Source organism: Pogona vitticeps, chromosome 2, assembly GCF_051106095.1.
Source record: "Pogona vitticeps strain Pit_001003342236 chromosome 2, PviZW2.1, whole genome shotgun sequence".
Lineage (NCBI taxonomy): Eukaryota > Metazoa > Chordata > Lepidosauria > Squamata > Agamidae > Pogona > Pogona vitticeps.
In genome coordinates this window covers 80,109,833-80,137,532 of record NC_135784.1, presented here as the reverse complement: position 1 = coordinate 80,137,532, position 27,700 = coordinate 80,109,833, and the positions used below count along the sequence as shown (strand labels likewise).

General features: G+C 42.0%; 1 protein-coding gene across 3 annotated transcripts in view; it reads left to right on the top strand.

Moving 5' to 3' along the window:
• The first annotated feature begins 17,169 nt into the window (after window positions 1-17,169).
• MAPKAPK3 (MAPK activated protein kinase 3) overlaps window positions 17,170-27,700 on the top strand; it is an 89,361-nt gene continuing 78,830 nt past the window's right edge. For 2 of the 3 annotated variants that reach the window (XM_072989801.2, XM_020788732.3), the window contains exons 1-2: window positions 17,170-17,526; window positions 20,415-20,785. In XM_072989801.2, coding sequence (XP_072845902.1) covers window positions 20,561-20,785 — 225 coding nt within the window. In that variant the 5' untranslated portion in view covers window positions 17,170-17,526; window positions 20,415-20,560. Of the gene's footprint in view, window positions 17,527-17,558; window positions 17,701-20,414; window positions 20,786-27,700 lie in introns of those variants that run through there. The other variant, XM_020788740.3, reaches the window with a different exon arrangement.

The following is a 27,700-nucleotide window of genomic DNA, read 5'->3' as shown; positions in this document are numbered from 1 at the left end:
TTCTTGGAATATCGATCTCAGGATCCCCCAGCCAGCATGTGTCTTGGCTAGACATCAGCATATAAAAATGTATCACATGGCAAGGGGAGGAACATATTATAAAATGTGCTAGTAAACTCAGATAAAACAAACCTAGGTTATAGCTAATAATGCAATGAAGTACCGTAATCATCAAGGCCTATTACATAAATATGTACTTACTTGGACCTTTTTGTATTAGGCCTTGTATAGATCAGAAGTGAGCAAACCACAGCCCACAGGCCATACCTAGCCTTTGAGTGCCCCTAGTTGGACCTACCAAAGCGTAAAGCTTTATTCATTTTTCTCTGTTGCGTAACTGAGCAGTGAAGGAAAAACCTCTGGGTATTAGACAGAACCATTTCAAAAGATTCGTTATAACTGTTAAAAGTCAAAATATTTAAAAATATTTAAAGATGGTATATTGCAGTTTAAAAATATCTAAGAAAAATTAGAAATGGAAATGTAGGAAAAACAGAGATTTGTGCCACATGTAGTAATAAAATATGATCCCTGTTTCTTCTCATAACATATATGACAAAAATATGCAAATAAAATGTATGTAGTCAGATTGCTAACTGGGACTATTCACAGGGATCACATAATCCACCTGTTACAGCAACTCCATTGGCTGTCAATCCGTTTCTGGGCAAAATTCAAAATGCTAGTTTTAACCTATAAGGCTTAATGGCTTTGGTCCAAGCTATCTCAAGGAGCACATCTCCCTTTATGAGCCTGCTTGGGTATGAAAATCATCAGGGAAGGCCTTTCTTTCAGTCCCACCACCTTCACAGGTTCATTTTATGAGGACACGGGAGAGCAGTAAAGCAGTGCCTTACTACACTTTGAATGTATTTCTGGTGTTGCTTTTCTTTACCATGTGGTATTTGTTTGAACCTTTTCAGTATTTGTATACTTAACAGTTTAAATGTTGTCTTTTAATTGATGAAAGCTGCCTTGGATCCTTTTAAAGGAGAAAGGCAGAGTTAAATACTAAGTTATACTGAACATAATGAATTGCTATTTATTTTACAACGATATGCAAATACTGTACCAGAAATTATCTAAAATATGGAAATTTTAAAAAGAACCCTGATAAGCAAACTATAAGATCTTTAAAAGATGGCAACCTGAATGGATTGCCATCCTTTATTAGAACAAAGAGCGTAATCCTGTTGGCTAGGATGACGGGAGTTCACTCCAAATCTCAGCAAGCAAACTGTCTTCATAATCACCTCCTTGTTGACAAAGAGTTTAGATCTCAACACCTGAAAAATTTATCTACAGCCTGTGTGAAATAATAAATCAGCAGTTGTTTCGCTATATTTTATCCACCAGAAGATGAGCAAACAACAGAACGTGGTATAATAACTTTGGGAATTCATTCTGTGCAAATTATAGTACAATAAAATCACATCCTTGACAGCAGTTTGTGTTGGATCGGGTGCTTTGCACATTCAGTATGGCAGCTTGCATGCCGTAGACACTTACTTTGGTCATCATAGCAGTCTTAGAGCTATAGTGTGGAGTGCAGGATGGCCTGAGGATCACGCTTTTTGCATTTTGTGATTGGTTTTCCCTTTTGGCAACTATTCATTTGATTTTGCAATAACACTGGTGTTTTTAAAACAAAACCAAACATTGTTCTCTAATTTATCCAGGTTCTCCTTTGCTGGGTAAAACTCTCTCTCTCTCTCTCTCTCTCTCTCTCTCTCTCTCTCTCTCTCTCTCTCTGTGTGTGTGTGTGTGTGTGTGTTAACAAGAAAAGCATCTTCCCCACTTTCCCCATGTCTCCTGAGTTTTGCATAGTTAAGGGCTTGTCTACACAGTCATTTTGGAGTAGGCTGGAGAGACTAAATAAGATCACTAGGTGTTTCAGCATGCCATTTTGTGCTGCCGTTGCTGCCTTCCCACACTGGCTTTGGAAATTCCTTTCCTGTCTCCTCTTGGCATTACTGGTGCTCCATTTGCCTCTTTTAAAAGGCCAAGCCAAGCTGCACACACACATGCACACGCAGAGGTGCATGCACGCACACATACACACAAACACACAGAGAGAGGTATCTGCATGCATATGTATAGGAGGGTTTGGCTTTCCAAGGGCAGCTGCTTTTGCAAAGTAAATACTCCCACCCAGCAAAGGAAGTGCTTAATTGGACTATATCATGAAGCAGCTCTCTTATTAAGCCATGATATTGACAAATTGAAAGAGGAAGGCTACCTTCAGTCCACTCCTAGTGATCACACACACTGGAGATGAACTGAAATAGAGCAATCCTACCTGCACCAAAAAAGTAGAAGCCCTTTGATAGGGGCCAGAAAGGTGTGGGCAGGAACACTCTGGGGGCAGGCTGGTTCATTCTAGCAAAGATGTTGCCTGATCACCATCTATAAGAGGGCACCAGCTGGTCCTTGTCGTGCTGCAAACAGTAAGCTGAATGCCCATCTGATCAACTCTAAAACTGGATAAGCCCAGAATGCCTGCAGGCTTCTATGTGTAAATATAAATTTTAAAATAGTCACCTGTCCAAAAAGACACTTGAGCGAATGAAATTGTTATTTAGTTAATGGCGACTGGCAAATAAAACTAAAAAAAACAAGGCAACTGGATGCATTGTTAAAATGAGGAAGATATGCTTGTGCTACTGCAGCACTCAAAATGTTAGAAGGCGGTCAGGCATATAAATGTAGCAGCCCCCTCACAGCTGTCTCTCAATGCAAGAGGTTTTTCAAGAAGACAACGTCATGGACAATTAATAGGAAATTCCATCTTTAATATCACATTAGAGGAACACATTGGGGGTGTTATATTTTAGATAGTCAGTCTCCAGAAAAAAATAAGTCTGGTTTATAAACATGGGATACTGGTTCTGTGTCCACAATTAAAAACACCAGTAAATGGTCCAACGTTGCTTTGCAAAAAGAATGCCAAGCTTTACATGGCAAAACCCAGCTTTGTTGATGACATCCATGTAGTCTAGAGCATCCCCTTTTGTGCTCATTGCTATTCATAAAGAAACACTAAATAAAGGAAACTCAGGAAAACCAATTCCTCTTTTTGTCAGTTAATCACTTCTCACTCAAAGACAAAGCAATTGTCATGGCTCAGAATTGGTTCAAAAGTTATAATTTTATGTTTGGCCCACTCCCTCCTATCAGTAATGGCTTACGGAATGCTCTGTTGACTGATCAAGCAATGTATTCGCGAAGGCTTTCACGGCTGGGATCTAATGGTTGTTGTGGGTTTTTCGGACTCTTTGGCCATGTTCTGAAGAGCCTCGTGGCACAGTGGTTAAACTGCTGTACTGCAGCCAAAACTGTGCTCACGACCTGGGGTTCAATCCCAGGTAGCGGCTCAAGGTTGACTCAGCCTTCTATCCTTCCGAGGTCGGTAAAATGAGTACCCAGCTTGCTGGGGGGGGCAATGTGTAGCCTGCGTAATTAACTTGTAAACCGCCCAAAGAGTGCTTGAAGCACTATGGGGTGGTATATATATAAGCAGCACGCTTTTGTTCTTCCTAACGTTTCGCCAGTCTCTGTGGCCGGCATCTTCAGAGGACAGAGTGCCAGCCACAGAGACTGGTGAAACGTTAGGAAGAACAACCTTCAGAACATGGCCAAAGAGCCTGAAAAACCCACAACAACCAATAGAGATACAGCTCTGTGAACCCCTAATTTAAACACAAAGGATTCCCTTTCTTAGGAACCATGCTAAAAGCAAGATTTTTGGAATTTATAGTGGTGCATCATTTTAATTGCTGATGACTGATGGCAGTTATGAGTTCATTTAAATGTGTCTTATAAAGCTGATGTACAAATTTGCTTTCTTTACTGATAGAATGAGGAGGAAATTAATATTTTCTTGCTGATGACCTGAAGGTTAATGAAAATTGTTCAAGAAGCATGCTGCTATCATATTGAGCCTTTTGAAAGCACTAAAATAGCTTCTGCAGTATAGAAAAGCTGCTCTTTGATTAACAGCTTAAATTTCAAATACTTCGTGAACAGACAAGCCAGCGGTTAAGACAAGCGTGTTCTTCCACTGGGATTTTTTGTCAGCTGTTTTTGAAATGAACACATTTTTACTTATGGTGTGTATATACCTAAATACAGTATTAACATCATAGATGCAGTAAGTCTGGCAGAAGTTGCTGGAAAAATAAATAGCAATTGTGCAGTTAGATAAATATATACTGTTATTTGATTCCTTTGCCAAAAGAGGAGGAGGAGGAGGAGAAGAAGAAAAAGAAAAAGCCAGATTGCTGACTGGGGCTGGACACAGGGATCATATAACTCCACTTTTACAGCAGGGACGTGGTGGCGCTGCGGGCTAAACCACAGAAGCCTGTGCTGCAGGGTCAGAAGACCAAGCAGTCGTAAGATCGAATCCACGTGACAGAGTGAGCGCCCGTTGCTTTGTCCCAGCTCCCGCCAACCTAGCGGTTCGAAAGCATGCAAATGCAAGTAGATCAATAGGGACCACCTCGGTGGGAAGGTAACGGCGTTCCGTGTCTAAGTCGCACTGGCCATGTGACCACGGAAGATTGTCTTCGGACAAAACGCTGGCTCTATGGCTTGGAAACGGGAATGAGCACTGCCCCCTAGAGTCGAACACGACTGGACAAAAATTGTCAAGGGGAACCTTTACCTTTAGCTTTTACCACTGGTTGCCAATCTGTTTCTGGACTGAATTCAAAGTGATGGTTCTGACCTATAAAGCTCTGAATGGTCTGGGCCTAAACTATTTCAAGGACTGCATCTCCCATTGTGAGCCTGCTTGAGTGTTAAGATCAGGCCTTTCTCTCAGTCCCACCACCTTCACAGGTGTGTTTGGTGGGTACACAAGAGAGAGTTCCTTTGTTGCTACTCCCAGATTCTGGAGCTCCCTCCCACAGGAGGCCAGACTGGCTCCATCTTTGCTGTCCTTCCACACACAGGCAAAAAAAAATGTTTGTCTTCAGGCAGCCTTTCATTGAGTGATGGGTTGCCTCAGCTGGGTTCTTAAATGGATTGTTGTACCTTACAGCTTTGAATGTGTTTCGGTGTTGCTTATGTTTTTATATGGTATTTGTTTGATCCTTTTTATGTGTATATCCACCGTTATTAGCTTTAATGTTGCCTTTCAATTATGTATGCTACATTTTAAGGAGAAAAGTGGGGTAAAATGTTTCAAATAAAATAAAAGACATAAATACAAAGAAAGGAAAAAGAAAAGAAGGGGGGGGAAACCATTATGCTGATGACAACTTGAATAAAACCGCTTGAAAAATACACTTCCAGCCAGAAGGAAATACTAATTTCAGGACATGACTAGACAAGCATTTGTTCTGATGTTTGCCCTGTGCTCCTCACAGATCACTTCCATATTTTCTCTGTCAATTTGGTAAACCCATGTCTCAAAAAACTGCAGCGTTAAGTGAATTGATTGGTCCCTGTTCATAGCATAAAGAAATTCATCACTATATTGGTTGCTTTTGTAAAGGGACAGTGAATCAATGATCATGTGCAGTGGAAGCATTAAGTAAATGTAGAACTATGTCAAAAAGTGTTAAAACCACGGCTCTGCAACATGTATTTTTCATCCATTTATGTGTTGAGGCAGGCATCAGCTGCTCAAGAACAAGGAAGTAAAGTGGTGGAGGAAAAGGTGGCGATATTTGCGGAGCAGGATGACATGGCTGGGGCAGAGGCAAAGTAGAAGAGAAATGTTAATACTAGCCCTTGTGTGGAAAGTTGAAACACAGCTTCCTGAGCTGAAAGAAACATGGATATGTGACTCATACAACCAATATAATCTGTGACTGTGTGGTACAGAGAGTGTGCATCAATGCAGTGCAGAATAATCACTCTGCCTTAATTATGCCTCATTCTGAAAAGATAGTACTGAATATAAAAATCAGTATCTCCTTTCCTCCTTGGTGGCTGATGTTGTCTCATTGCCCCCACTGAAATTAATATTTTCTGTATTAAATGCTGATTGCCTAATTCCACTGCAGAAGACAATCTATAGCCTGTGGGTTGCCTCCAGTTGTTTTGCACCTACCAGATTCCCCTCCTACTCCTACAAAAGTTATTTAAACATTCCCACTGCAAAAACTGAGCAGTGTGGCTGGCCATCAAAAATGAGTGCTCCAAATCGTCACCAAAAACTGCCAATAAACTGATCATGCTGTAGTGATCAGAAAAGAAAGACTTCTTAAATTGTATCTAAATCCCTGTTTCCTCCAAGGTTATTGTGAATGGAAAGTTTTAATTTGCAATAGCATATCTGAATGTCTACAGCATAGTTCAGGTCGAATCACAGAATCCTAGAGCTGGAAGGGACACCAAAGGGCAATCTAGTCTAACCCCTTGCCAATGCACAAATTCCATGGTTAAAGCATGCCTGACTGATGGCCATCCAACCTTGGTTTAAAAATCTCCAATGGAGGAGAGCTCAATGCTTTTTGTGGCCATCCATTCCACTGTTGGAGCATGGAGCAGGGTGAGAATATGGAAACTCACCATATACTAGGACAAGCTTTATACTGAAAGCAGCTGCTCTTCTGCCTTGCTGTTTGTTCCCTCGATATGCTGTTGCCAAGTTCAAATTTTCAAAGACCTCCTGTGCATCTGCGCTGCCATGCCAATCCTTTGGCTCCATCATCTCTTTGTGCCCCGTCACCACTTTTTCCCTCCCTTGCCACCTCCATGATGCAAAGCTGGTGGATACTGTTTATAAAACACATGAAGTTTGAAAGGATTACCTTCCAAAATCAGATGGAAGCAGGTAATGTTGAAGAAAGCTCGGAGTGGTATTGGAGAAGACAGTCAGAAAACCTAGGGTAATATGATACCTGAATGGAGGAGATCTTATGTTGGAGTTGTAAAAAAGAGAAGGGGACGTATTTACATATGTGGTGGCTATGTGAAAAAAGAAAGAATGGAAATTAATATTTAAAGAAATATCTGAAATAATTGGATTGAATATTCCAATGTCTCCAATAATAGCTTTATTGAATATGATTAAAAATCAACTGGCGAAAGAAAATAAGGATTTAATAGTAAGGATAATTATGGCAAGGAATTGGAGAAATGAAAATCAATTTAACCTGGAGGAATGGTATAGAGAATTATGGGACATGGCTATTAATGTTAAACTGACATGTGATATGAAAATAAGTAGAGGCCAAATGAAAAATAACGATGTTAAGAAAATATGGAATGTATTTTTAGAACATGTATTTCGGAGAGGGAGGGGGTTTACACCGAGGGAAGAAACAATGAAATGTTGGAGTGAAAATGGATGGAATGAAGTGTAATGCTAGTCCTGAAGGTGATGGGTGCACATGGGTAAATGTACTGTTTTGTTTTGTATTTTATAGTTTTTTTTCTGTAGTAGTAGATGTATTTTGTATTCTTTTACTAAAAAAAATTTAAAAAAAGAATGGAGATCTTTCAAACATTGTCTTTCAACAGTTTTTTCCTTTTTTAAAAAATCTTGAGAAGCTAAGCAGTTTCTCAGTGTACTGCTCCAATGGTGGAGTATTCAGAAATAGTGACCTTGACTAATACTTACCATTCCCCCCAGCTTGTCGAGTACTGTACATGCCTTCCCCTGAAAGCACATTCGCATGCCAACAAACATTGTATCGTCTTCCCTGTGCCAAGGCAACACTTGTCACCCATTCTGTGTACGTTTCAGAGAGTCCCTGTGGTGTATGTAGTGGACACAGAGTTCCTCACTGGGATGAAGGAGATCTTGTTCCAATCCCTGCTCCGTCATGGAAACCTACTGGGGGAGATGGGCTATCAGTCATAAACTACTCCTTGAGAATCCCATGTACCTCCAAAACCCTTATAGTGTTCACTGCTAAGTCAGAAGCAACTTGACAGCACATAACATAACTTAAAACTGTTAATCAGGACTTCCAGGGCTATGCCATGATAGCTCAAATATAGTAATTAAATATGCAGGGAGCTGATTTAAAGTTTTGAAGTTCTAAAAATCAAGGCCTTTAGCAAAATAAACTTGAAATTAATAATTCATGAGTAGGCTCATAAAAGATTAAAGGAGAAAAGAAACTTTTGCCTTCTGGGTACTTTTACTTTCTAAAAATTAAAAAAAGCAAACATCAATAAATATAATTTAAATGAATAAGAAGATCCTGTGGCATTCACAACTCCTATGGGCCCTTCTTCATGTCTTTCATCAGTGTCTCGTGGGATTCCAAAGTTATTTGAACAATCACAAGTGCAAAGAAAGTTACAAAAATGTAGTTTTTTTAAAAAATCACACTGCTAGAGAAGATCTGAGATTCCATTTAGGGGCCACAGCACTCATGTGAGGTACAAACAAATACAACCTAAGTAATTGGGATAGACTTTCTGGTCCCAAATGGCAGCAGTTAATTACTAACTCAAAGGAATTTCTGACCTAGCACTTCTGTTCCTTCAAGAACAATCTTGGCAGGAAAATTGCAAAATGTGAGAAAACCGTGAGTGCCAGGGGAGAGAGGAGCGACGAGTAATAGTTTTAAGGGAAATAAATTGAAAATTAACCAGGTCATTCAGGAAACCTGCTTATGTTGCCAAGTTATCATGGCTTATCCAGGGCAAACCACAGAAATGAACAACGATGATACAAGGAACACTACAAATTCTTCCTCTTCATTTCTGAACCATCTCAGCCACACAACCTGGGGTGAATTACAATGTAGCAGGCATAAAATGCATATATCACATTTATGTGTTTCAGGGTTTATTCTTAAATATGACAAGGCAAAGCACGTTTGTGAAGACAGCAGGGGAAGGAATTGTGTGGGGGTGGGGGGAAGGGGGACAGAAAGACATACTCCAGTTAAACTGGACCAAATCTGCAGGGGTCCCTGTTGTAGCACAGGCTGCCTAGCAGTACAGCCGTTCAAAACGGCACCCAGTCCAATTTCTCTTTGCTTCAGTTTTTACAGGTACACCACCCTTTCAGGTCATCCAGGACCAGCTATTTCTCCTGCTACTCTGCCCACCCTGTTCCTTCCTGACCTGTTTGCCAAATCTCCCTTGCTCCTCCCTTGACCGCTATCAGGTTGCCATTTTTTTCCTTCTCCCTTATGCCTCCATTTGCACATACGGAGGTCTGATTCCTTTTTCTTTCAACTGTAATTAAAACCACACATCTGAATATGTGCCTAAATATCTTTAAAAGGGGGAGGCAGGAGAGGGGACAGGACATTGCACCAGTGTGTACCCCCACCCACCGTGGATTAAAACAAGGGGGAGGGGGGGCTGCAGTTTTGGAACAGGTTACCAGCGGGATTGGACGTGTTTGCAGCTAACCAGCAGCAAATACATTTTCTCTGGATTATTGGAAGCATGTAGTTCTAGCCTAGATAAATGAAAGGAGATGGGGGGAGTGAACATATCAGGGAAACTGAAATTCATTGTGGCAATGGAAATAAGATTAGCTTGAATTTTTGAGGGGACAAGCAAAATTATATTTTAAAGTGTAGTCATTCATTTACATTTACACATGTACATGAATATAAAAACCAGTGTGGCGGCAGCATTAGAAGTCAGATCTTTGACCAGTCTATCTGCCTGTCTTGCAATATGTTACAAGGACTTTGTACTCAAATGAATTATTTTGGCAAGGAGACTTTAGTTCAGATTTCTTCAGTATTTCTTCCTCACTTCACAGCACTTGGCTTAAAACCTGGTTAGGGGACTGGAATGGCTTCGGTTGCATTGGTGGATGACCTGCACCAAGAACTGGATGGGGGAGTGTGTCCCTGCTGTTTTCGCTGGACCTCTTGTTGGCTTTCCATACCATTGACCATGGTATTCTTCTGGGCTATCTCTCTTGTGTGGGACATGAAGGTACTGTTTTATGGAGGCTCCAGTCCTTCCTGGATGAGGGAATTTAGAAAGTGATTCTGGGGAAATCCTGTTCAACACCCTGGTCATTGACCTCTCGCATCCCTCAGGATTTTGTTTTGTGCCCTGTGGACAAACATCTATTCAAAACTGCTGGGAGAGGTCATCTGGAGTTTTGGGTTTCTATTAGTAAATGGATGAAAGCTAACTCGCTCTCTCCATTCCATCAAAACAACAAGAAGTTGTTCCAGTTCTAAATCAATGTTTGGTGTCTGTAATAGACTGGATGAGGGTGAATAAAGTGAAATTTAATCCAGACAAGAAAGAGATGTTCCTGGTGAGTCAAAAGATAGATGAGGGAATAGGGATACAACCTGTGCTGGATGGGGTTACACTCCTACTGAAAATACAGTCATGCAGCTTGGGGGTGTTCCTGGATTCATCCCTGAGCCTGAATGGCCAGGTTTCAGTGGTGGCCTGGAATGCATTTGCACAGTTAAAACTAGTGTGTCTGTTGTGCCCATTCTCTGAGATGTCTGAGTTGCCTACAGTAACACATGCTGTAGTTGCATCCTGCTTGGAGTACTGTAATGTGCCCTATGTGGGGCTGCTTTTGAAAATAAAGCAGACAGACTGCTGACTGGGGCTAAATATAGGGAGCATATAATGTCCCTGTTAGAAAAACTGCACTGGCTGTCAGTCTGATCCTGGGTCAAATTAAAAGGGCTGCTTGTTACCCATATAGCCTTATATCATTTTAGTCCAGGCTATATGAAGAACTGCATCTCCCCAAACAAGCCTTCCCAGTCCTTAGGACCATTAGAAGAGGCCCTCCTCTTGGTCCCATGGCCATCGCAGACACGTTTGATGGGGACCCGGGAGAGGGCCTTCTCTGTGGCTGCTCCCAGGTTGCGGAATGCTCTCCCTCGGGAGGTCAGGTTGGCCTCCCTCCCTTTTATCCTTCCACTGACAGCTGAAGACCCACCTCTTCAGGCAGGCTTTTAATAATCAAAACTGAGTCCCTGGATGTTGGTTTTTTATCTGAGTATGTTTGTTTTTAAAGTTTTTAATGTTTTAAATCATTCAGTATATTTTAATTATTATTAAATATTAATAATTTGTTTTTTAATATCTAAATTATTGTGTTGACACTCTGAGCTGCCATCAAGAGAAAGGTGGCTTATAATTGAAACAAAGAAACATACAGTGGTGCCTCGAGTTATGAACTTATTTGGTTCCAGAACTCCGGTCATAACTCAAAATGGTCATAAGTCAAAGCACCATTTCCCATAGGAATGCATTGAAATGCAATTAATCCGTTCCAGTTGAAGAAAAAAATCACCAAAAAAACCCCAAAACAACGCAAGACCCATCCCATCGGAAACACGATTAATCCATTCCGGACGAAGGGGGGGGGCGAAGAAAAGCAAGCAAAGCATGCAAGACCCATCGGAAATGCGAAAAAAGCAAAGCAAAAAGCAAGCAAAGCATGTAAGACCCTTCAGAAATGCAAAGAAAGCAAAGCAGAAAGCAAGCAAAGCATGCAAGACCCATCAGAACTGGGGGGGGGGGAAATCCCAAAAAGCAACCAAACCCCCCAAGACCCATCAGAAATGGGGGAAAAAAACCCAAAAGTAACCAAACACCACAAGACCCATCAGAAATGGGGGAGGAACCCAAAAAATAAGTAAGTAAATAAGCAAGCAAGTAAGTAAATAAATAAATACGAGCTTTCTGTGTTCTTGGGAATAAAAGTTAACAGTAACGCCCACTGGGTTGTAATCACTAGTATCACTTCACAGATGAGAAATCTCAATTATGAAATTGTCATGCTCTTCCTTGACCAAGTGCTGGATCCAGTTCTTTGTTTCCACGCATGCAAGTGCTTTTTTATCTTATTACTCTGTCATACACTATGTGCTGCTTGGGTTCATTGCACTACTTTTTCTGCGATTCTATTTTGCTTCTTCTATCAACATTTTTGAGTAGAACATTCACTGGATTTTGTTGCACAGACTAGCTCTTCCTTTTTCTTTGTCTTCAGTACTACAATTCCCAGGGATACTGGGCTTATCTATTTTTGCTTGGGATTCCCTTTGTTCCCAAGGAATAAGGCTAGACAAGGGCAAGAGAAGCTGAGAAAGAATAAGGAACCGCCTTATTCCTTCGTCTTTAAAGGACTCCATTTCTTGGAAGTGGTTTCTAAAGCCACATTTCACACTAAATGTGCATATTTCATTACTAGCCATGGGTACAAAGTCTGTTCCAAAGGAAAGATAAGACATAGATTCATGCTGAGACACACAGCACTCATAACTTTTCTTGGAAATATATAAACAACAATACACTTCCTTATACAGGAACTTTTCCAACAGCATCCTGTACAAAGTGCATACAGGCGGAAAAAATGGGAACAGTAGCAAAAATCAGGAGCTGTATACAAATCCTGAAGTGTTTTAAAAACCCTATAATCATCAGATTCAACTGACATACAAGGAGTCCCTTTCTGAATTCTCTAAGAAGGAAATGTCAGACAGTTTGTGACATCACTATTGAAGATCGTGGCAATGCTTCAGATCTCACTTGTGTGGGGAAGGGAATATCAAGCTTAGTCTATCTGAAAAAGTGTCTACTATAGAAAGCTACCTTTAGCTGGAGACAGTATTTATTTTGCTATAAACAGTTGGTTAAAGAATCATGGAAAATGGAACTGGAAGGAATCTATAGGGCCATCTAATCCAATCCCCTGTTCAATGCAGGAATCCAAATCAAAATATAACTAAGCTGCCCAGAGACCTTTGGGTAGTGTGGGTGGTGTATACTGTAAGTTAAATCAATCAATAAATATATTTTCTCTTGAATGCTTCTAGTGTTGGAGTGCTCATCACCTCCCAAGGTACTTAGTTCCATTGTTGTATTGCTGTTAGGAAGTTTTTTCTTATATTCAGCTAAAATCTGGCTTCCTCTACCTTGAACTTATTATTATGTGTCCTGTGCTCTGGAATGATTGAGAACAGATCATGCCCCTTCTCTGTATGATAATGTTTCAAGTATTTAAAGAGTGCTATTATCTCCCCCCCCGCCCCCCCCATTCTTTTCTCAAGGTAAAACATGCTCAGATCTTTCAGTTTTTCCTCCCAAGGCTTGGTTTCCAGGCCCCTGACCATCCGTGTTGCTCTCTTCTGAACCTCTTCTGGCTTCTCTGCATCCTTCTTAAAGTAGTGTTCATCACTGGACCTGTACTCAAGATGAGGCATAATCAGTACCAAATGGAGAGGAACTAGTACTTTGTGGGATTTGGAGCCTGTATTTCTAAGGCTTTTCTTTCTTTCTTTCTTTCTTTCTTTCTTTCTTTCTTTCTTTCTTTCTTTCTTTCTTTCTTTCTTTCTTTCTTTCTTTCTTTCTTTCTCTTACTTTCTTTCTTTCTTTCTTTTGCAACCACATTGTACTGTTGGGTCATATTCACCTTGGGATTTACAACAATTCCAAGATCCTTCTCACAGGTAGTATTGTTGAACTAAGTATTCTCTATCTTGTTACTAAGCATTTGGCTTTCCCCCCTAGGTGTAGAACTTTGCAGTTATCTCTGTTAAATTTCATTCTGTTGTTTTTAGCCAAGTGTATTAATATTGTGTGAATTTTCTTTCTGTCTTCCAGGGTATTAGGTATTCAACCCAATTTTGGATCATCTGCAAATTTGATAAGCATGCCCTCCACCTCCTCATCCAAGACATTAATAAAAATGTTGAAGAAGTTGATGATTTCAATGTATGTAAAATGCACATACATAACAAGTTAATCTATTACTTATTTTTAAAAAGAACATTACATTAATTTGTTTTTAAAGAATGCTTATAAGGATCATTCTCACTACTCTCCCCTCCCCTTGTATTTCAAAGCAGAGACCAAAGCAGCAATTAAAGAAAGGCATCAGTCTTAGCAGATTAGACTTCAATCACAAAGAACACCTTTTGTGATACATATGTTCTGTACTGCCCCTCCCTGTCATATGGCCAGACAAATACTCCTGCCATTTGGCACAGATTCCTGTAACTATGCTCTAAGCATCTGTTCTTTTTCTTGCAATAAAAGTGACTTTTTGGGAGGAGGGAATGACACTCATTGAAATAAATCTCTCTGCAACATATTTTAAACTAGAGAATGGGAAGCACAGACTGTACACACTGGAAAAAAATAATTTTATTGACCAAGGTAATCACTGAACTAAGTAATCATACCTCATGTTATACTTTATTTCTGAAGGTGCTTGAAACAAGAGTTGACTATAGCAGATAATAACACCAAATGCAATTTCTACCATTGCTTCAGCATTGTCAAGAACATTAAAAAGCTGTACTCCTCTTTCGCCTTTTCCTGAAACCCTTTAGGATAGAAGGGTCCTCATACGCCCAGGATATATGGCAAGCTTTTTTCCCAATCAGTGTAGTTTTTAAAATGTATTATTTTTACAGCATTAACAGAAAGGTTCTCTTTAGACCAAGCTAGTGCTTGAAATGGAAGAGGATTCATTAGTATTTTTAGTTTCTATCCTAACCCATATAGCTGCTGACGTGCAGTATGCAAAATCCGTTTTGATCCCCAGAGCATTTAATTGAATTCTTGATGGGGCTTTATAGTTTTCTCATTATCACAGTGTCTTAGTGCCTCCTATTAGTGCATTAAACTACATTAACATCTGTCATATGTAGTTCATTCTTCCTCTGTCTCTCCCTCCATTGTAGAATTGTGGATATGGGGTAAGGGTCCTAATTCCACACTAATATGCATGTCCATGAAACTTTATGTGGTCTGTCTATCTGGTTTCCTTTGCTCTCATAAAAATGCAGCAGCGACATTTATGTCCATGTGAATTCCGTGTAGTCATGTGCTGAGCATGTGAGTCTTAACCTGTGGCTAACATGTAAAACAACTCTTCAGCACTGATGGATAGTTGCTGTGGAAACCACAACTTCCCATGTTTTTACTGAGCACTGAAACTCTTGAACAAAATTCTGCAATTCATTTTGCCTAGTACCGAGAGCATGTTGTGATTAATCAGGACGACTGACCCATTAATGGCTTGATCAGAGATGAGAAATAACACTACCCACTAGTCTTTTCTGCCTTTGAGTTGGAAACTTGGTGCTAGTGCAGGAGGAGGCAACTGCCTGGTATGGGCAACAGCCGGGAGGATTCATGGGCCTGAGCAAAGTGTTTCTTGGGGTGCACTGCTATTCTAGAATAGCTTCATCTGCATCCCAGTGAACTGAAAGTGGTCTACCCGACGCTCCTGCAGCCTGATTTATTTGCCTAACAACCCTGTGAGGTAAGTCAAGCTGAGAGACAGAGCGACTGGCCCGCTGTCACCCAGGGAGCCTAGTTGTTCATTGGGGACTTAAAGCTGCATCTTCCAAATGCAGGGGCAGCGAATGGTCTAACTAGAAGAGGGAAGGGCACTTCAGTTCCCTGCTCTAACCATAGGCTCCCCTGGCCAAATCCTAACCCAATATTCTTGCCAATATACCCAGAGCTGTAACCAGCCCATTTGGCCCCCTGGGCTAGCAGCACCTACCCTGCTCTGAAGAAAGGGTATAAGCCTCTTCGCCATGAAAAAGATAACATTGTCCCCTCGCCCAGAGATAAAACAAATCAAAAAACAACTACCTTGGCCAGAACTGTTTGTTGGATAAATCTTCTTAAATGGACAGGAATGTAAATGGACAAGTTGAAAAGGGTCGCCAGAAGTCAGAATTGACTTGAGGTCACACAATTATTATTTATAATAACAGTGGGATGAACGAACTAGGCGCAGCTTGGGGGACCTGTCTTCATTCACGTGGCTCTCCAGCCTTTTGGAGCATACGGGGAAGGGTGGGGGGCAGCAGAAGGCGGCGGCGCCGGAGTCTATGCCCATCATGACTGACTCGTGACCTCTACAAATCGGGAGCAAGAGGGGATCCCGATTAGCGCTGTCTGGCGAAAAGGCACCAATGCCTTCGGCGTTGACCTTCCGCGCCCTCGCTTTCAAAACCGCGGCAGATGGCGTGACTCCACTGGCTTCGCTCTTCAAAACAGAAGACGCGATAAGAGGCGCATTGCAACCTGACCCCCCTCCTTTCTTCTCTCTCTCTCCCTTGCCTGCAGCACGACCATTTTGCTCGCCCCCCCCCCGGGCTCCGGGTGGCCTCGTTCTCTGGGCCACCAGCAGGTGCTGCCCTGGGACCGCGCGAGAGCGGCAGCGCAGAGCGCCGTGCCTTTCCTGAAGCCCAAACCGACTCCACGGAGCGTCATCGCGGGCCTGCTTCGTGCAAATCGCCTCCGCCGGCGTCTCCCGCTTCGCCTGGCAACCGAACGGCCCAAGAAGTCGGCTCACATTAATTGTTCTCCCCTCCTCCCGTGCCCAGCAAGATGCATATGAATTGGTTTGGATCTGGACACAGACGGAGCAAAAAAGCCCGTCCTCTTCAACTCCCCCACCCCCCGCGACACCCATTCTCTCTCACGAGGCTCTTTGTTCCGAAGACCAGCCGCGCTCCGCAAAGGAGATTAAGCGGGAAACAAAGCGCTTCGTCCCCTTCCCTCAGTACACGCCGTGATTCACTGTGACATTTCAGGGGCAGCACGAGCTGCGAGAAGATGTCCTTCAGCTAAGCCTTTCCCACAACGTGTCTTTGGGGGGGAAAAGAGAGGGAAACCAACCAGTGGCAGACTACAGTATCTCGACGCTACGTTGTGGGCTGCCTGCCTGCCTGCCTGCCTGGTGTTCCCGGCGAAGCCGCTCTCCCCAGCCGCCCCCGCCCCGGCTGGGCGATCCGCCCCACAAAGTGACGGCATTCGGTCTACTAGACCTCCGTCGTCTTTATTATTCGCGAAGCCCAGCCGCCGGAGACTCCTTGCCCTTCCTGCCGGGCGAGGGAGCTCCGAACCACATTCCCTCGTCAGCTGTATTTCCACAGCGACTTGATCCCAAGCGCGAAAGGTCTTTGGGAACCGCAGGGCGGCAGAGCTGAGGTGTCCGTCCGCCCGTCCATTCATTCTTCTGCTTCTTCGTAGCCATTCTCCCCCCCCCCTCCCCCGTTTCAACAATGGCCGTGAGGCCGAAGGTTTCCTTTTTTTTGCTTTAATTGTTCCGTGGGACTGGCACTGCCGGCCCGCCCTCCACATTCCCGCGCACCTCCACCATAAACATCCCGCCACCCCCTTCCTTTTCCCTGCCCTCTCGTGCCCGTGTTTGTAGCCAGGTGTCCCTGAGCACGTGCTCCCTCCCCTCTTCTTCTTCCTCCTCCTCCTCCTCCTCCTCCTCCCCCCCTCCATGCCCCTCCCTCCACCTTCTCCCCAGCGGCGGCTGGTGGCTATGCCGAGCCCGGGTTGGGCCGGCCAGGGCGGGGAGTCACATGAGCGGGCCGCCTGAGCCTGTCCTACGTGGTGAGCGAAGAGCCGTGGCATTGGTAGTAATAGTACAGTATTAGTAGTAGTAGCAGCAGCAGCAGCGCTGGTATTGGCGGCGGCGGCAGCTGGGCCTGGGGGCGGGCGGCAAGCCAGCCTGTGGCCGCAGGTTCCCCGCCATCCTCCTCGCCCCCCCTCCCTTCCTCGCCGCCGGCTGCCAGGAGAACAGCAACAGAGCGACCACCTGTGAGGAGCATGCGCCCAACGCAGGTAACCTCTTGCGGAAGCGTCGCCTCCGCTGTGCGCCCAGCCCACGCGTTTCTTTCTCCTCTCGCGCCTTGGGAGACCCTTTCTTCCATTCGCGGGCAGAGGGCCCTTCGTCTTGACAGTAGAGGACCACTTCCCTGCCCCTGGCCTGCTTCTTCCACGGGTGACCTGCTTAGGGTATGGCAACTCCTGGTTTGACTTGGTTTTGTGCACCCTCACGTCCTATGGCTATAATGGACTTGCCTGTTGCCGGTCTAGACCTTGAGGGGCATCCTTTTTCTTTGAACTATCTTATAGGAGGGATATAAATTGAATAAATAAATAAAATAAATACCAGGTGAAGCCTTTCTTTGTCATAGGAGAAAGCATCACCTTCAGTAATTTTACTTTCCTCAGAATTTCCCAAGGTATGACAGGTTCTCTCAGGGTCTAGAGCCCATACTCAAGGTGTAGGATTGTGACATTTACCCCACATTCACATTTCTTTTTGAAATATTTAATTGCCAGGATCAGTGTCGAGATACTTTCAGAGGATGGATAGAAAGCTTTTTGACTTAAGGCGGCTTTTTTATTTCCATCCAGCCCTTGTAACATGGAGTTTTTTGTCCCTACCTCTCTGTAGATGAAGAAGTAACACAGCCTGGGCAGGTATAATTAAACACAATTGTCTGAATGTTGCACATTGCAGAGGAAGAGAGTAATTTTCAGGACAAGTTAGTATCTTGTTCTGCCTGTCTAGGATAATTGACCTAAATTTTATCTTTATTTCTTGCTCTTGTTTTTGGAAAACCTAGCCACTTCATGGCAGATAAAGTGTGGCAGACAAGAATTGTTCTCTGTTGAGAGGGAGAGAAAAATCTCTGCACGTGCTTATAAGTCATTACTGTATTGATATGTCTCAGAGAAAACCCTTGGAATAAACAAGTTTAAGATTTGATGAAATACACCAAACCACTTGTACCCAGATTAAAATGGAGTATGAGGATACAAGTAATATTATGAGAATCTTTCCATGAAATTAGTGGCTCTTTCCTTGCATCTGCCACCATTTTCCAATGCCTGTGAAGATCTTGAGGTATTCTGAAAGAACATCTGTGGCCCCAACACAGGAGACTGAATGGAAATACTTCTAAGACCATGTCCTTCCCCAGGACTTCAGTTTGCTGCAACAGGGGCTGAAGCAGGGCTACTGTTTAACTGCCAATACTAATCACTCCTTATCTGTTTTAGATTATGAGTAATCCTTATCAGTGCTGTCATTATTTCCACATGGATGCAGATGAATAAACCTAGTAATACAAGCACCTCACCTTTCAATGCTAGTCACTCCAGACAGCTATCAATAATAGCCTGTCAGAACAATGTGACAGTTGTCAAGCATAATTAGTGATTCATCTTGCCCGGTTCCCACAGACACTATTGACTGTTTGAAAGCAGTGGCTGAAATCCAGTAGCAAGTCAACCAACTAAAGTTAGACCCATAGAATCAGTGTGGACTTTGTGAGCCAAACCCTTCATAACATCATTGATTCAAAGGACCTACTCTAATTTTGACTTACTGCTGGATTTATCTCATTATGCTTCTCTCCAATCCTAAAAGAGGTGGTTCTCCAGTTCTTAGAGCAGGACCACTCAGATGCCTGCTTCGTACATTTTTAAATCCGTAGGCTAATGCATGCTTTCATACTTTACCAATATTAGTTGTTTTACAAAGTTTAGGTCTGCTTTCTCTTGTGCACTGAAGATGTTTCTAACTAGGGCTGCTCTCATCCCTTACCACTGGCCATGCTGGCTGAGGTGCAAAGACACATCCAGAAGGCACCCTCTTTTTGAAGGCTAGTTTAGATTAATCCAGGATTGCCACCTGTTTTTCCTGCCTATGGCTTTAGCAAGTACTGTACATAAAAGTCACAAAGTCTGCAGTTGCACCTCCCCTTGCCCCATGTAATAACTGTGATAATGCGTCACCCTTTGACATTCTGCCTATTGAAAGCATAGACACCTTGTGGTGGTGGGGAAAGTGCCATTCCTGGGTTAATGCCACTCTTTTATGGAGCATGCCATGAAGCTATGAAATGTCTGTTATTTCTTAGGTTTCTGTAAACTTCTCATCCTATGGCACAGAATATGGTTCTCTCATGGATCAACTAGTGTAATGCTCTCTACGTGGGGCTTGAAGCTGACCTGGTGACTACAACAGTTGTAAAAGGCAGCAGCCAGGTTGATTACTAGCATGAAGAGATTCAGTCACATATCCCCAGTCCTGGCCTAACTGCACTGGTTACCTGTTGTGTCCCAGGCCTGGGTCAAGGTGTTAGTTTTAACATACAAAGCCCTTGATGGTTTAGGACCTCGCTATGTGTTGGAACATCAGATTGTTCATTCCATCCATTTCACTTGATCTTCCCAGGCCTTGCTGTTGCAGGTGTCCATGCTGAGGGAGGCAAGGAAGGCCTCCGTTGGAACACAGACTTTCTCAGTAGTGGTCCTGCACTTTGGAAATGGCCTCCCAATGGAGATCTGGCAGGCTTCCTCCCTCCAGAGTTTCAAAAGACAGCTGAAAAGCACACTTTTTAGGGAAGACTTTAAGAATATTCCGATCCTCAAGTAGCATACCTTCAATCCCTGTGCCACCTGAGGGCTGTCACCATAATTCTGTTTTATTAGTTTTGTTTATTTGGTTTGTTTTATGGGTTTGGGGCTTATTTTTATATATTATGTTTGTGTAACAGGGGTGGGGAGATAGGGTTTATATGATATTGTAGTGACTGCCTAGAGTAGTGGCTGCAATAAGTTGGGCGGGATACAAATGTAAGAAAGATTACCAGGAATAGTCCTTCATTTCATGTTTTTACAGTTAATGAGAAATTCTGTTAACTTTTCTTTTTAAGGATATCCATCTGTGAAATCCTGGGGCAATGGATCCAGTCTGCTTGAAAAGGTTTGCTTTGAAATACATGATGGAGGTATCTTACTGAAGAGATTGTGGAGCAGAACAAGCAACTGGTTTTAGTTAAACGTATAACTCCAGCCTGCTATGGAACAGAGTGAGGATCAGCAAGAAGCCCTGGTAAAGACTCAGGAGGACAGCAAGAGCAGCTCAAGACATTTGCCTGCAGGAGCTGCCCCAGTCAGGGGGGAGATAAAGAAGCACGCAGTCACAGATGACTACAAAACCTCTAAGCGGGTGCTTGGCCTTGGCATTAATGGCAAAGTAATGGAGTGCTTTCACAAGGTGACTGGGCGGAAGTGTGCCCTAAAGGTGTGTAGATATTTTTTTTCTTTCTCTGGTTTCTTGAAGCGAAAGACAGTTGATGTCTGACCTGTTAAGGCCTAGATCTTTCTTAAGCCTTTATATTAGAAGTTCTAAAGCACACAGATAGGAAACGTCACATTCTTAAGAGCTTTGTTGTTCCAAACCTGCAAGGTTTCTCTGAGTAAGTCCCTGAACTGGCATTTTAAATGAGTAATTGTAAAATTGTTTTGCTCTTCAGCGTAGGTTGAAATATGCCTCCTCCTCCTTCTCTTCTTCCACTCCTTAAGGGAGTCAGATAGTGATTTGAATACTGATGCTACACTCTAATGAAACAAGAAGACATTGCCTGAGTTTATAAGAGGTCTGAGCTGGAAACTCTCAAAGTGCATTTCCAAAATCATTTTAATAATGGATTCATAGTTTAGCTTTGGGTCCTAGACTGTTCAGACCTGAAGATCCCTATTTATCAGTACTTGCTTTATTAAATGGCATGTTTTGTTTTATTAAAACTGAGCGCATGCATACTTTAAATGGTGTAATGTAACAAATGCTAGGTTGGGATTAAATCCTTCCCTCCCCCTTCTAGGCATACTTAACACGGAAGTACTTAATCCATTGGAGGGATGTGTGTGCGAAGCCTCTGTGTCCTTAATTTATTCCAGAGTGTTGCTAACCTGTTATGTTACTTTAAACTACTGTGAAGGAATGTGGTCAGAAAGTTTAGTAAAGGCTTTTTTGTTTTGTTGTATGTCTCCAAAGTGTCTCCAGAGCATGATAATTAATATAATTGAGTTTGTGCTAATTATTGAGAGAGTAAACATCCTGTCAAGTGGTATACTGGCGTGTACAGAATTGACACTGGTGACAAAATAGGGCCATGACTAACAGGCTAGGCCAGATTTTTCCAGACAGTTTGCTGAGGAAAATAAAATCAGAGTAGGACTAGTATATGCAGCATCCTCCCCCACCTTAATCTTGAATAAAAAATATCTAGCTGAGTTGCCACATAAATGTAAGCAGGATGTGTTATGGAATACACCAGCGTGTTAACATCATTTATGAAATGGTGAGAAGGAGAAGCAGAGGATTACTGATATTTTGGGGGGAATGGGGGAGAGGGAGTAAGTTGCACTGCACAGGGGAAGATTTTCCTCATTTTCCTCTTCTTTGACCCTAAAAAGCCAAGCGATTAGGATGATTGGCTGCTGGTAGGAAGACAAAGCAAGGCATCTGTGAAAACTGAGAAACTGGTCACATTCAAACATAATGCCAAACAGTGGTATGACTGACTTCCAAGACTACAGGTGTTTTATCTTCTTCCATTAATGAAAGGAAAAGTTCTGAAGCTTGTTTTGTTTCTTTCGATTTCGCCTGATTCACTCAAAGTCTGTTTGGTGTAATGGGAAAAAAATATGCTTTCTATATATGATTCAGTTATTATGTATCTATTTTGATGCTGTTCAGTTCTTCATCAAATTGTATCATGTGCAAAAACCCTCTCTACTCTCAGCTGCAGGATCTGTCCTATTACAGAGATGAGGCTGAAACTGAGGGTGCTTTGGTGGACAGCTCTAAAATCTCTCTGTCAGGAAGTATCCTGTCAGCCTTGTTTCTTTTCTGCCTTAGTTTTATCCTCTATCTTTCCCTCTTTAATGCCTCCTTAGAATAAAGAAGAAAAGGGGGTGGGTGGGATGAGAGGATTATGAAATGAAGTCTGGATTCCCAGGAGCAATCCCTGTCTGGAGGATCACGAGTTGTCCGTATCTGTCCTAAGTGCATATATGTGTGATTAGGTTGAGCGCTAGGATGACTCTTGCAAAAAATAATAGGGATCCTGAATAGTTGCACTCACATAGCAATCTAGCACCCTTGACAGGCAAATAAATTCAATGGTGTATTCAGTGGCAGGATTTCAGTGGCACATATATGGTGCAAGCAAGAGATGGGGAAGTGGGGGATCTCATTCAGGGTGCAGAGAGATCGTGCTTCACTTCCCAATCTAGGCAGCAGGAAGTATTGTCTTCCCCAGTCAGGTTTTTTTTTTCAATCGCAAAATGATGTTTTAATAGGGAAATATCTCTTCACAATGATTGGTTCCCTGCTTCGGGGACCGATTTTTTGCTTAACAACGATCAAAACAACTGATTGTCGGGCTTTCAAAATGGCTCCCCGCTGTGCTTTAGGACAGATTCCTCGCTTTACAGACACCAGAAAATGGCTACCCTATGAAGGATCTTTGCTGGATGCTGAGGTATTTCACCCATTGGAACGCATTGAACCGGTTTTCAGTGCATTTCAATGGGTTTTTTACTTTTGCTTGACGACGATTTCGTTCTACAGTGATTTTGCTGGAACAGATTATCCTCGTCAAGCGAGGCACCACTGTACTTCGTTTTCTGTTACACAAAGTTTCATCATGCACATAGTTGTACAACATTAAGTCTTAATCCTTGATACCCACACCTGAATACAATCAGTACAGTGACTCAGGTAAAATCAGCCATTTTACATTTAACTATACAATATTAAGATTTAATACATTTTCATGTCAAAATCCCAACATTCTATCCCCCGCCCCATCAGGTTCTGAGGCTTCCTGGGTTGTCTGGAAACCTATTGGGAGCCTTGGGAGCAGGGAGAGGGGCAGCATAGGCTTTAATAGGGGAAAAAAAACCACCTCAGGTTTGCTACCAGCAGAATTGGAACCAGCCATAGGGATCCAGCAGTGATTTCTGACTATGAAAGCCTTCATGTCCCATCCTCCGTTCAGAAGGTCTCAAATATTTTCCCAGGGCAAAAGAGAACCTTAGGGAGCCTCAGAATATGAAATGGAAGGATAGGAAGCTTTAAGTCCATTGGTTTAGGTATCTAGCTGCTGAACCAAAGGTTGGGAGTATGACGCCCCACTGTGCCTCCTTGACCGTGTCTGGATTCGATGATATCTAAGGTCCCTTCCAGCTCTGCAGTTCTCCGGTGATGATGACTTTGCCCAGTATGTTTATTTCCTTTTTGTTTCCTTGTTTATTTCCAAACATTTTCCAACTGAACTATTCTCAGCAATCCCAGACTACAGTATTCAGTTCATCTCAGTTGCTCCATAAACCACGATCTCTGTGTAGCCCAGAAGTTTCTTGCAGTGTATGTTTTTTCTATAATCTAAAGGAGAGCATAAAGTATGATGAAAGAGCACTAAGAAACCCAGAGCAGGAATGTTTAGGTGCTTGTGTTTATTCTTTCTCACAGGAACATTGCTACGGACAGGAGAGGACATTTTTGGGGAAGAGGGATGGGAGAGGCCCATTTATTTCTAGGGATGCATATGTAAGCATAGGCACATCCAGATATTCTGCAGTGGTGCCATTTTACAAGATCTTGTTCCCAAGAGGGTCTCTGTTGTTGAAAATTCTGCTTCTCAGTAGGTTTCCAGCATCACCAAAACTCTTGCCATCAAAGCTTTTCTCGGCAGAAGGCATCTCTCTGCCAGTAAGCTTTCTTCCAGTGTGGGAACAAAGTTGAAACAGTCTGGATATAGACAGATTACTCAATGGAAAGAATTTTTACCCAAGGACTTGATGCAGATACTTTTCAAAGGGCAAAAAGATGTATCCACAGAGTTGTATGTCATTCAGCTATAATACATTGTAATTCAGAGGTCCCTGTTGTTTTCAGTGATTCCGATAAGTGGAATTATTAAGGGTTTGCACTGATCATTTTTGTTTCAGGATAAGATCTAGCATCCCCCCCCCCCCAGCCTCCAACCCTGTAGGAGCTATAATAGTGGCTTTGGTTATTTTTCTGAAGTGTGAAATGGTTTGATTTACTCTGCTTGGCATAGCAATTATCTGTGCACTTCTAAGAAGCGCTGTCAGCTTTGTTTCCATTTGATTGAAATGCCACACACACTGCTCCCTTAGTCTAGAAAACCCAAACTCTTTACTTGCAAGCCAGGTCACCCAATGAGCTAAATAGGGTTTGCAACAATATTGCCAGTGGAAGGACCACATGGATTTAAAAGGACAGGGAAGTAAACCTGGTGAGGTCATGCCGTCCAAAGCAAAAAGATGTCCTTAGGCCCATACTGCTTCATTTGTGGCCCACTCCTGTTAATCTCTTTTGACATGATTCGTTGTCCTTTGAGAACAGTGTTGAAGGAGACCGCATTCACATTCTAGCATTTCCACATGCATAGAAATGCACTGGTTCCTCCTCCATACTGTCATCGTCATTGTTGTCGTTATTGTTGTTGTTGACTTAGGAAATATAATGGCTAGAATGTATTGGTTATTTATTTATTTCTGCTCCTTTATATATTTGCCTGCATTGATAATAATCTCAGAAAAATAAACGATGTGTCTAATTCCTTGACGACGACAAGGATTTAGAATGGTGTAAATTGCAGCAACAAACTGCCACTCATCTTTGAGCTGCTGCTTGTATTCTGGACATGCGTCATATCACAGTCATAGAATTGTCAACTAGTGGCAGTTTGTGGTTTATACCATTGCATTTACTGTGGTAAAAGTAACCAGTCGTTCCTGGCCCAAAGCCTGCCTGAATAAAAAGATCTTTGCCCGTTGCCAGAAAGATAATGCAGTAAGGGATCCAGCTTTGTTTCCTGTGGAAACACGTGTGTGTGTGTGTGTGTGTGTGTGTGTGTGTGTGTGTGTGTGTGTGTGTGTGTGTGTGTGTGTGTGTGTGTGTGTGTGTGTGTGTGTGTGTGTGTGTGTGTGTGTGTGTGTGTGTGTGTGTGTGTTTTTTCATATGGGGAGTCTGGACCCACTTTCTATAGTTTTTTACATGTCATAGCCAGCATTTTATGTCTGGAAATGAGCAGGTAGCCCGTGAAGCTATTATAACAAACACAGAAGATCCTTGTAGCAGGCACCAGTCAATAGTTTGTGCTCAGCATTGTGACCAGTAGAAATATCTGCACACTTTCTAAAGATAACCCCACATATAGCATGATACAGTAACTTACATGGGAGGTAAATAAGGCATCCATCACTGTGGACAGGTCAGGGGCGGGGGTCTTAAACCACTGCCTGTTTAAACATAGTGGAACCTTACTTTGTTACAGAGAAGTGTTAACTAATCCCCTTACCCATGCCCTTCTGCCACTTTAATGACTGAAAGAGATATATATTAATGTGGGATTTTGCAATGTATGTGATGCAAGCTATTCTGTTTATATGGTCTATGATACTATACTTGTACATATTACTAGAATTGGGAAATAGAAGCAAGGTATCTTTTCCTGGTTAGACCAAAGATTCAAATTTTAACCCCTCTGTGTTTTCTCTGAGTCAGTATTCAAATATTAGCTCCACAAAAAATAAATAATTAAATTATGTTAATTACTTCATAAGGAAATCTGCTCCATTTTTCCCTTTCTAAATCATTAGTGAAATGGAGACTGATAGAACAAGTTTACCTGTAATAATAAAAGATGTTGTGGTTTGTTGAGTTGTTTTACTGTTGGGTTTAATTCCTTTCTCCCGAGCAAACCATAGTTTATTAATCAGTCACAATATGAAGCTATAGTTTGTTACTGACCCATTATAAATTTTGTTTATTTTAAACCATAAAGCCTGAACCCAGAACAGTGCATCATGCTTTACTTGAAACAGAAGCTGACAAAAGTGGCAGAATCAAAACAGGCAAAAAAAAAAAGAAGATCAAGTGTGGCCTATTTGGTTTTATATTGCATAAGCAACAAATTATGGCTAATCTGAAACATGGTTTAGTATGATATTTAAATCTGGCCACATTCAATCTAGGAAATATGAAAGAAGGATTTTGCTGACATTAGAACATCAACGCTATATTTTGCATTTGTGGGAAGTTGTGTTTTTTTACCTTAAAATTATTCCTTTGAGAAGTATGTTTTTCTACAGGTTTTGTCTAGTGCGTTTGATGGTTAGATACACAAGGGAAAAAATTACGTGTGTAATTTTCAGGGTGGATTTGATTTAAATTGCAATTTCAATCATGATTTAAATGTTTAAAATTGGACTTCTTTGCTTAAATAAATATTGATTTTTAAAAATTTAAATTGTGATTTGATTTTTTAAAAAATCATTGATTTTCATCCACCCTGATAATTTTCAAAATATCCTTTTTTCAAAGGATGCCAATAATGTTTACTATTTGAAGCAGTGTCTTGCTAAGAAACATAATGGCAATGTCCCATAGTATCTGAAGTTTCCTTTGACTGTGAGGACCCAAAAGGTTCTCCCTTTCAGGAAGATTTTATTTATTTATTATTTATTTATTTAATTTATATGCCGCCCACTCTACCCAGAGGTCTCTGGGCGGCTTACAATAATTAAAATTCAATACAATAAAATGATTAAAATACAATTAAAATACAATTAAAATACAATTAAAATTGCCATCATCAGGACCCACAGTTGTTATTTCAATATTTAAGATAATTTCAGCATACTGTAAATCAAGAACTTTTGTTCTGGCTGTTTTGATACTGATCAACACAGCCTATCCTGCCAATGAATAATAGAAAGAGATAAAGACAACAATTCAAACATATTAGAAACCATCCATAGCTCTGGTATGGGCATGAACACAGTAGGATTCAGTTTAAATTGTGAATGACTACATAGAAGTAGACAAGGTATGGAAGAGGTTGGTATGATGAATGCTATTTTGTATGACAGTGGGGTCAGCGGATCATCCCTCCTCCATTTCATGATCCATGAAGTCGACACTGTCAGGGTCAAACAAAAAGGGTTTTATGTGTTCTCAAAGGCTTTCACTGCTGGGATCCAATGGTTGTTGTGGGTTTTTCAGGCTGTTTGGCTGTGTTCTGAAGGTTGTTCTTCCTAACGTTTCGCCAGTCTCTGAAGAGGCCAGCCACAGAGACTGGCAAAACGTTAGGAAGAAAAACCTCCAGTGCATGGTCAA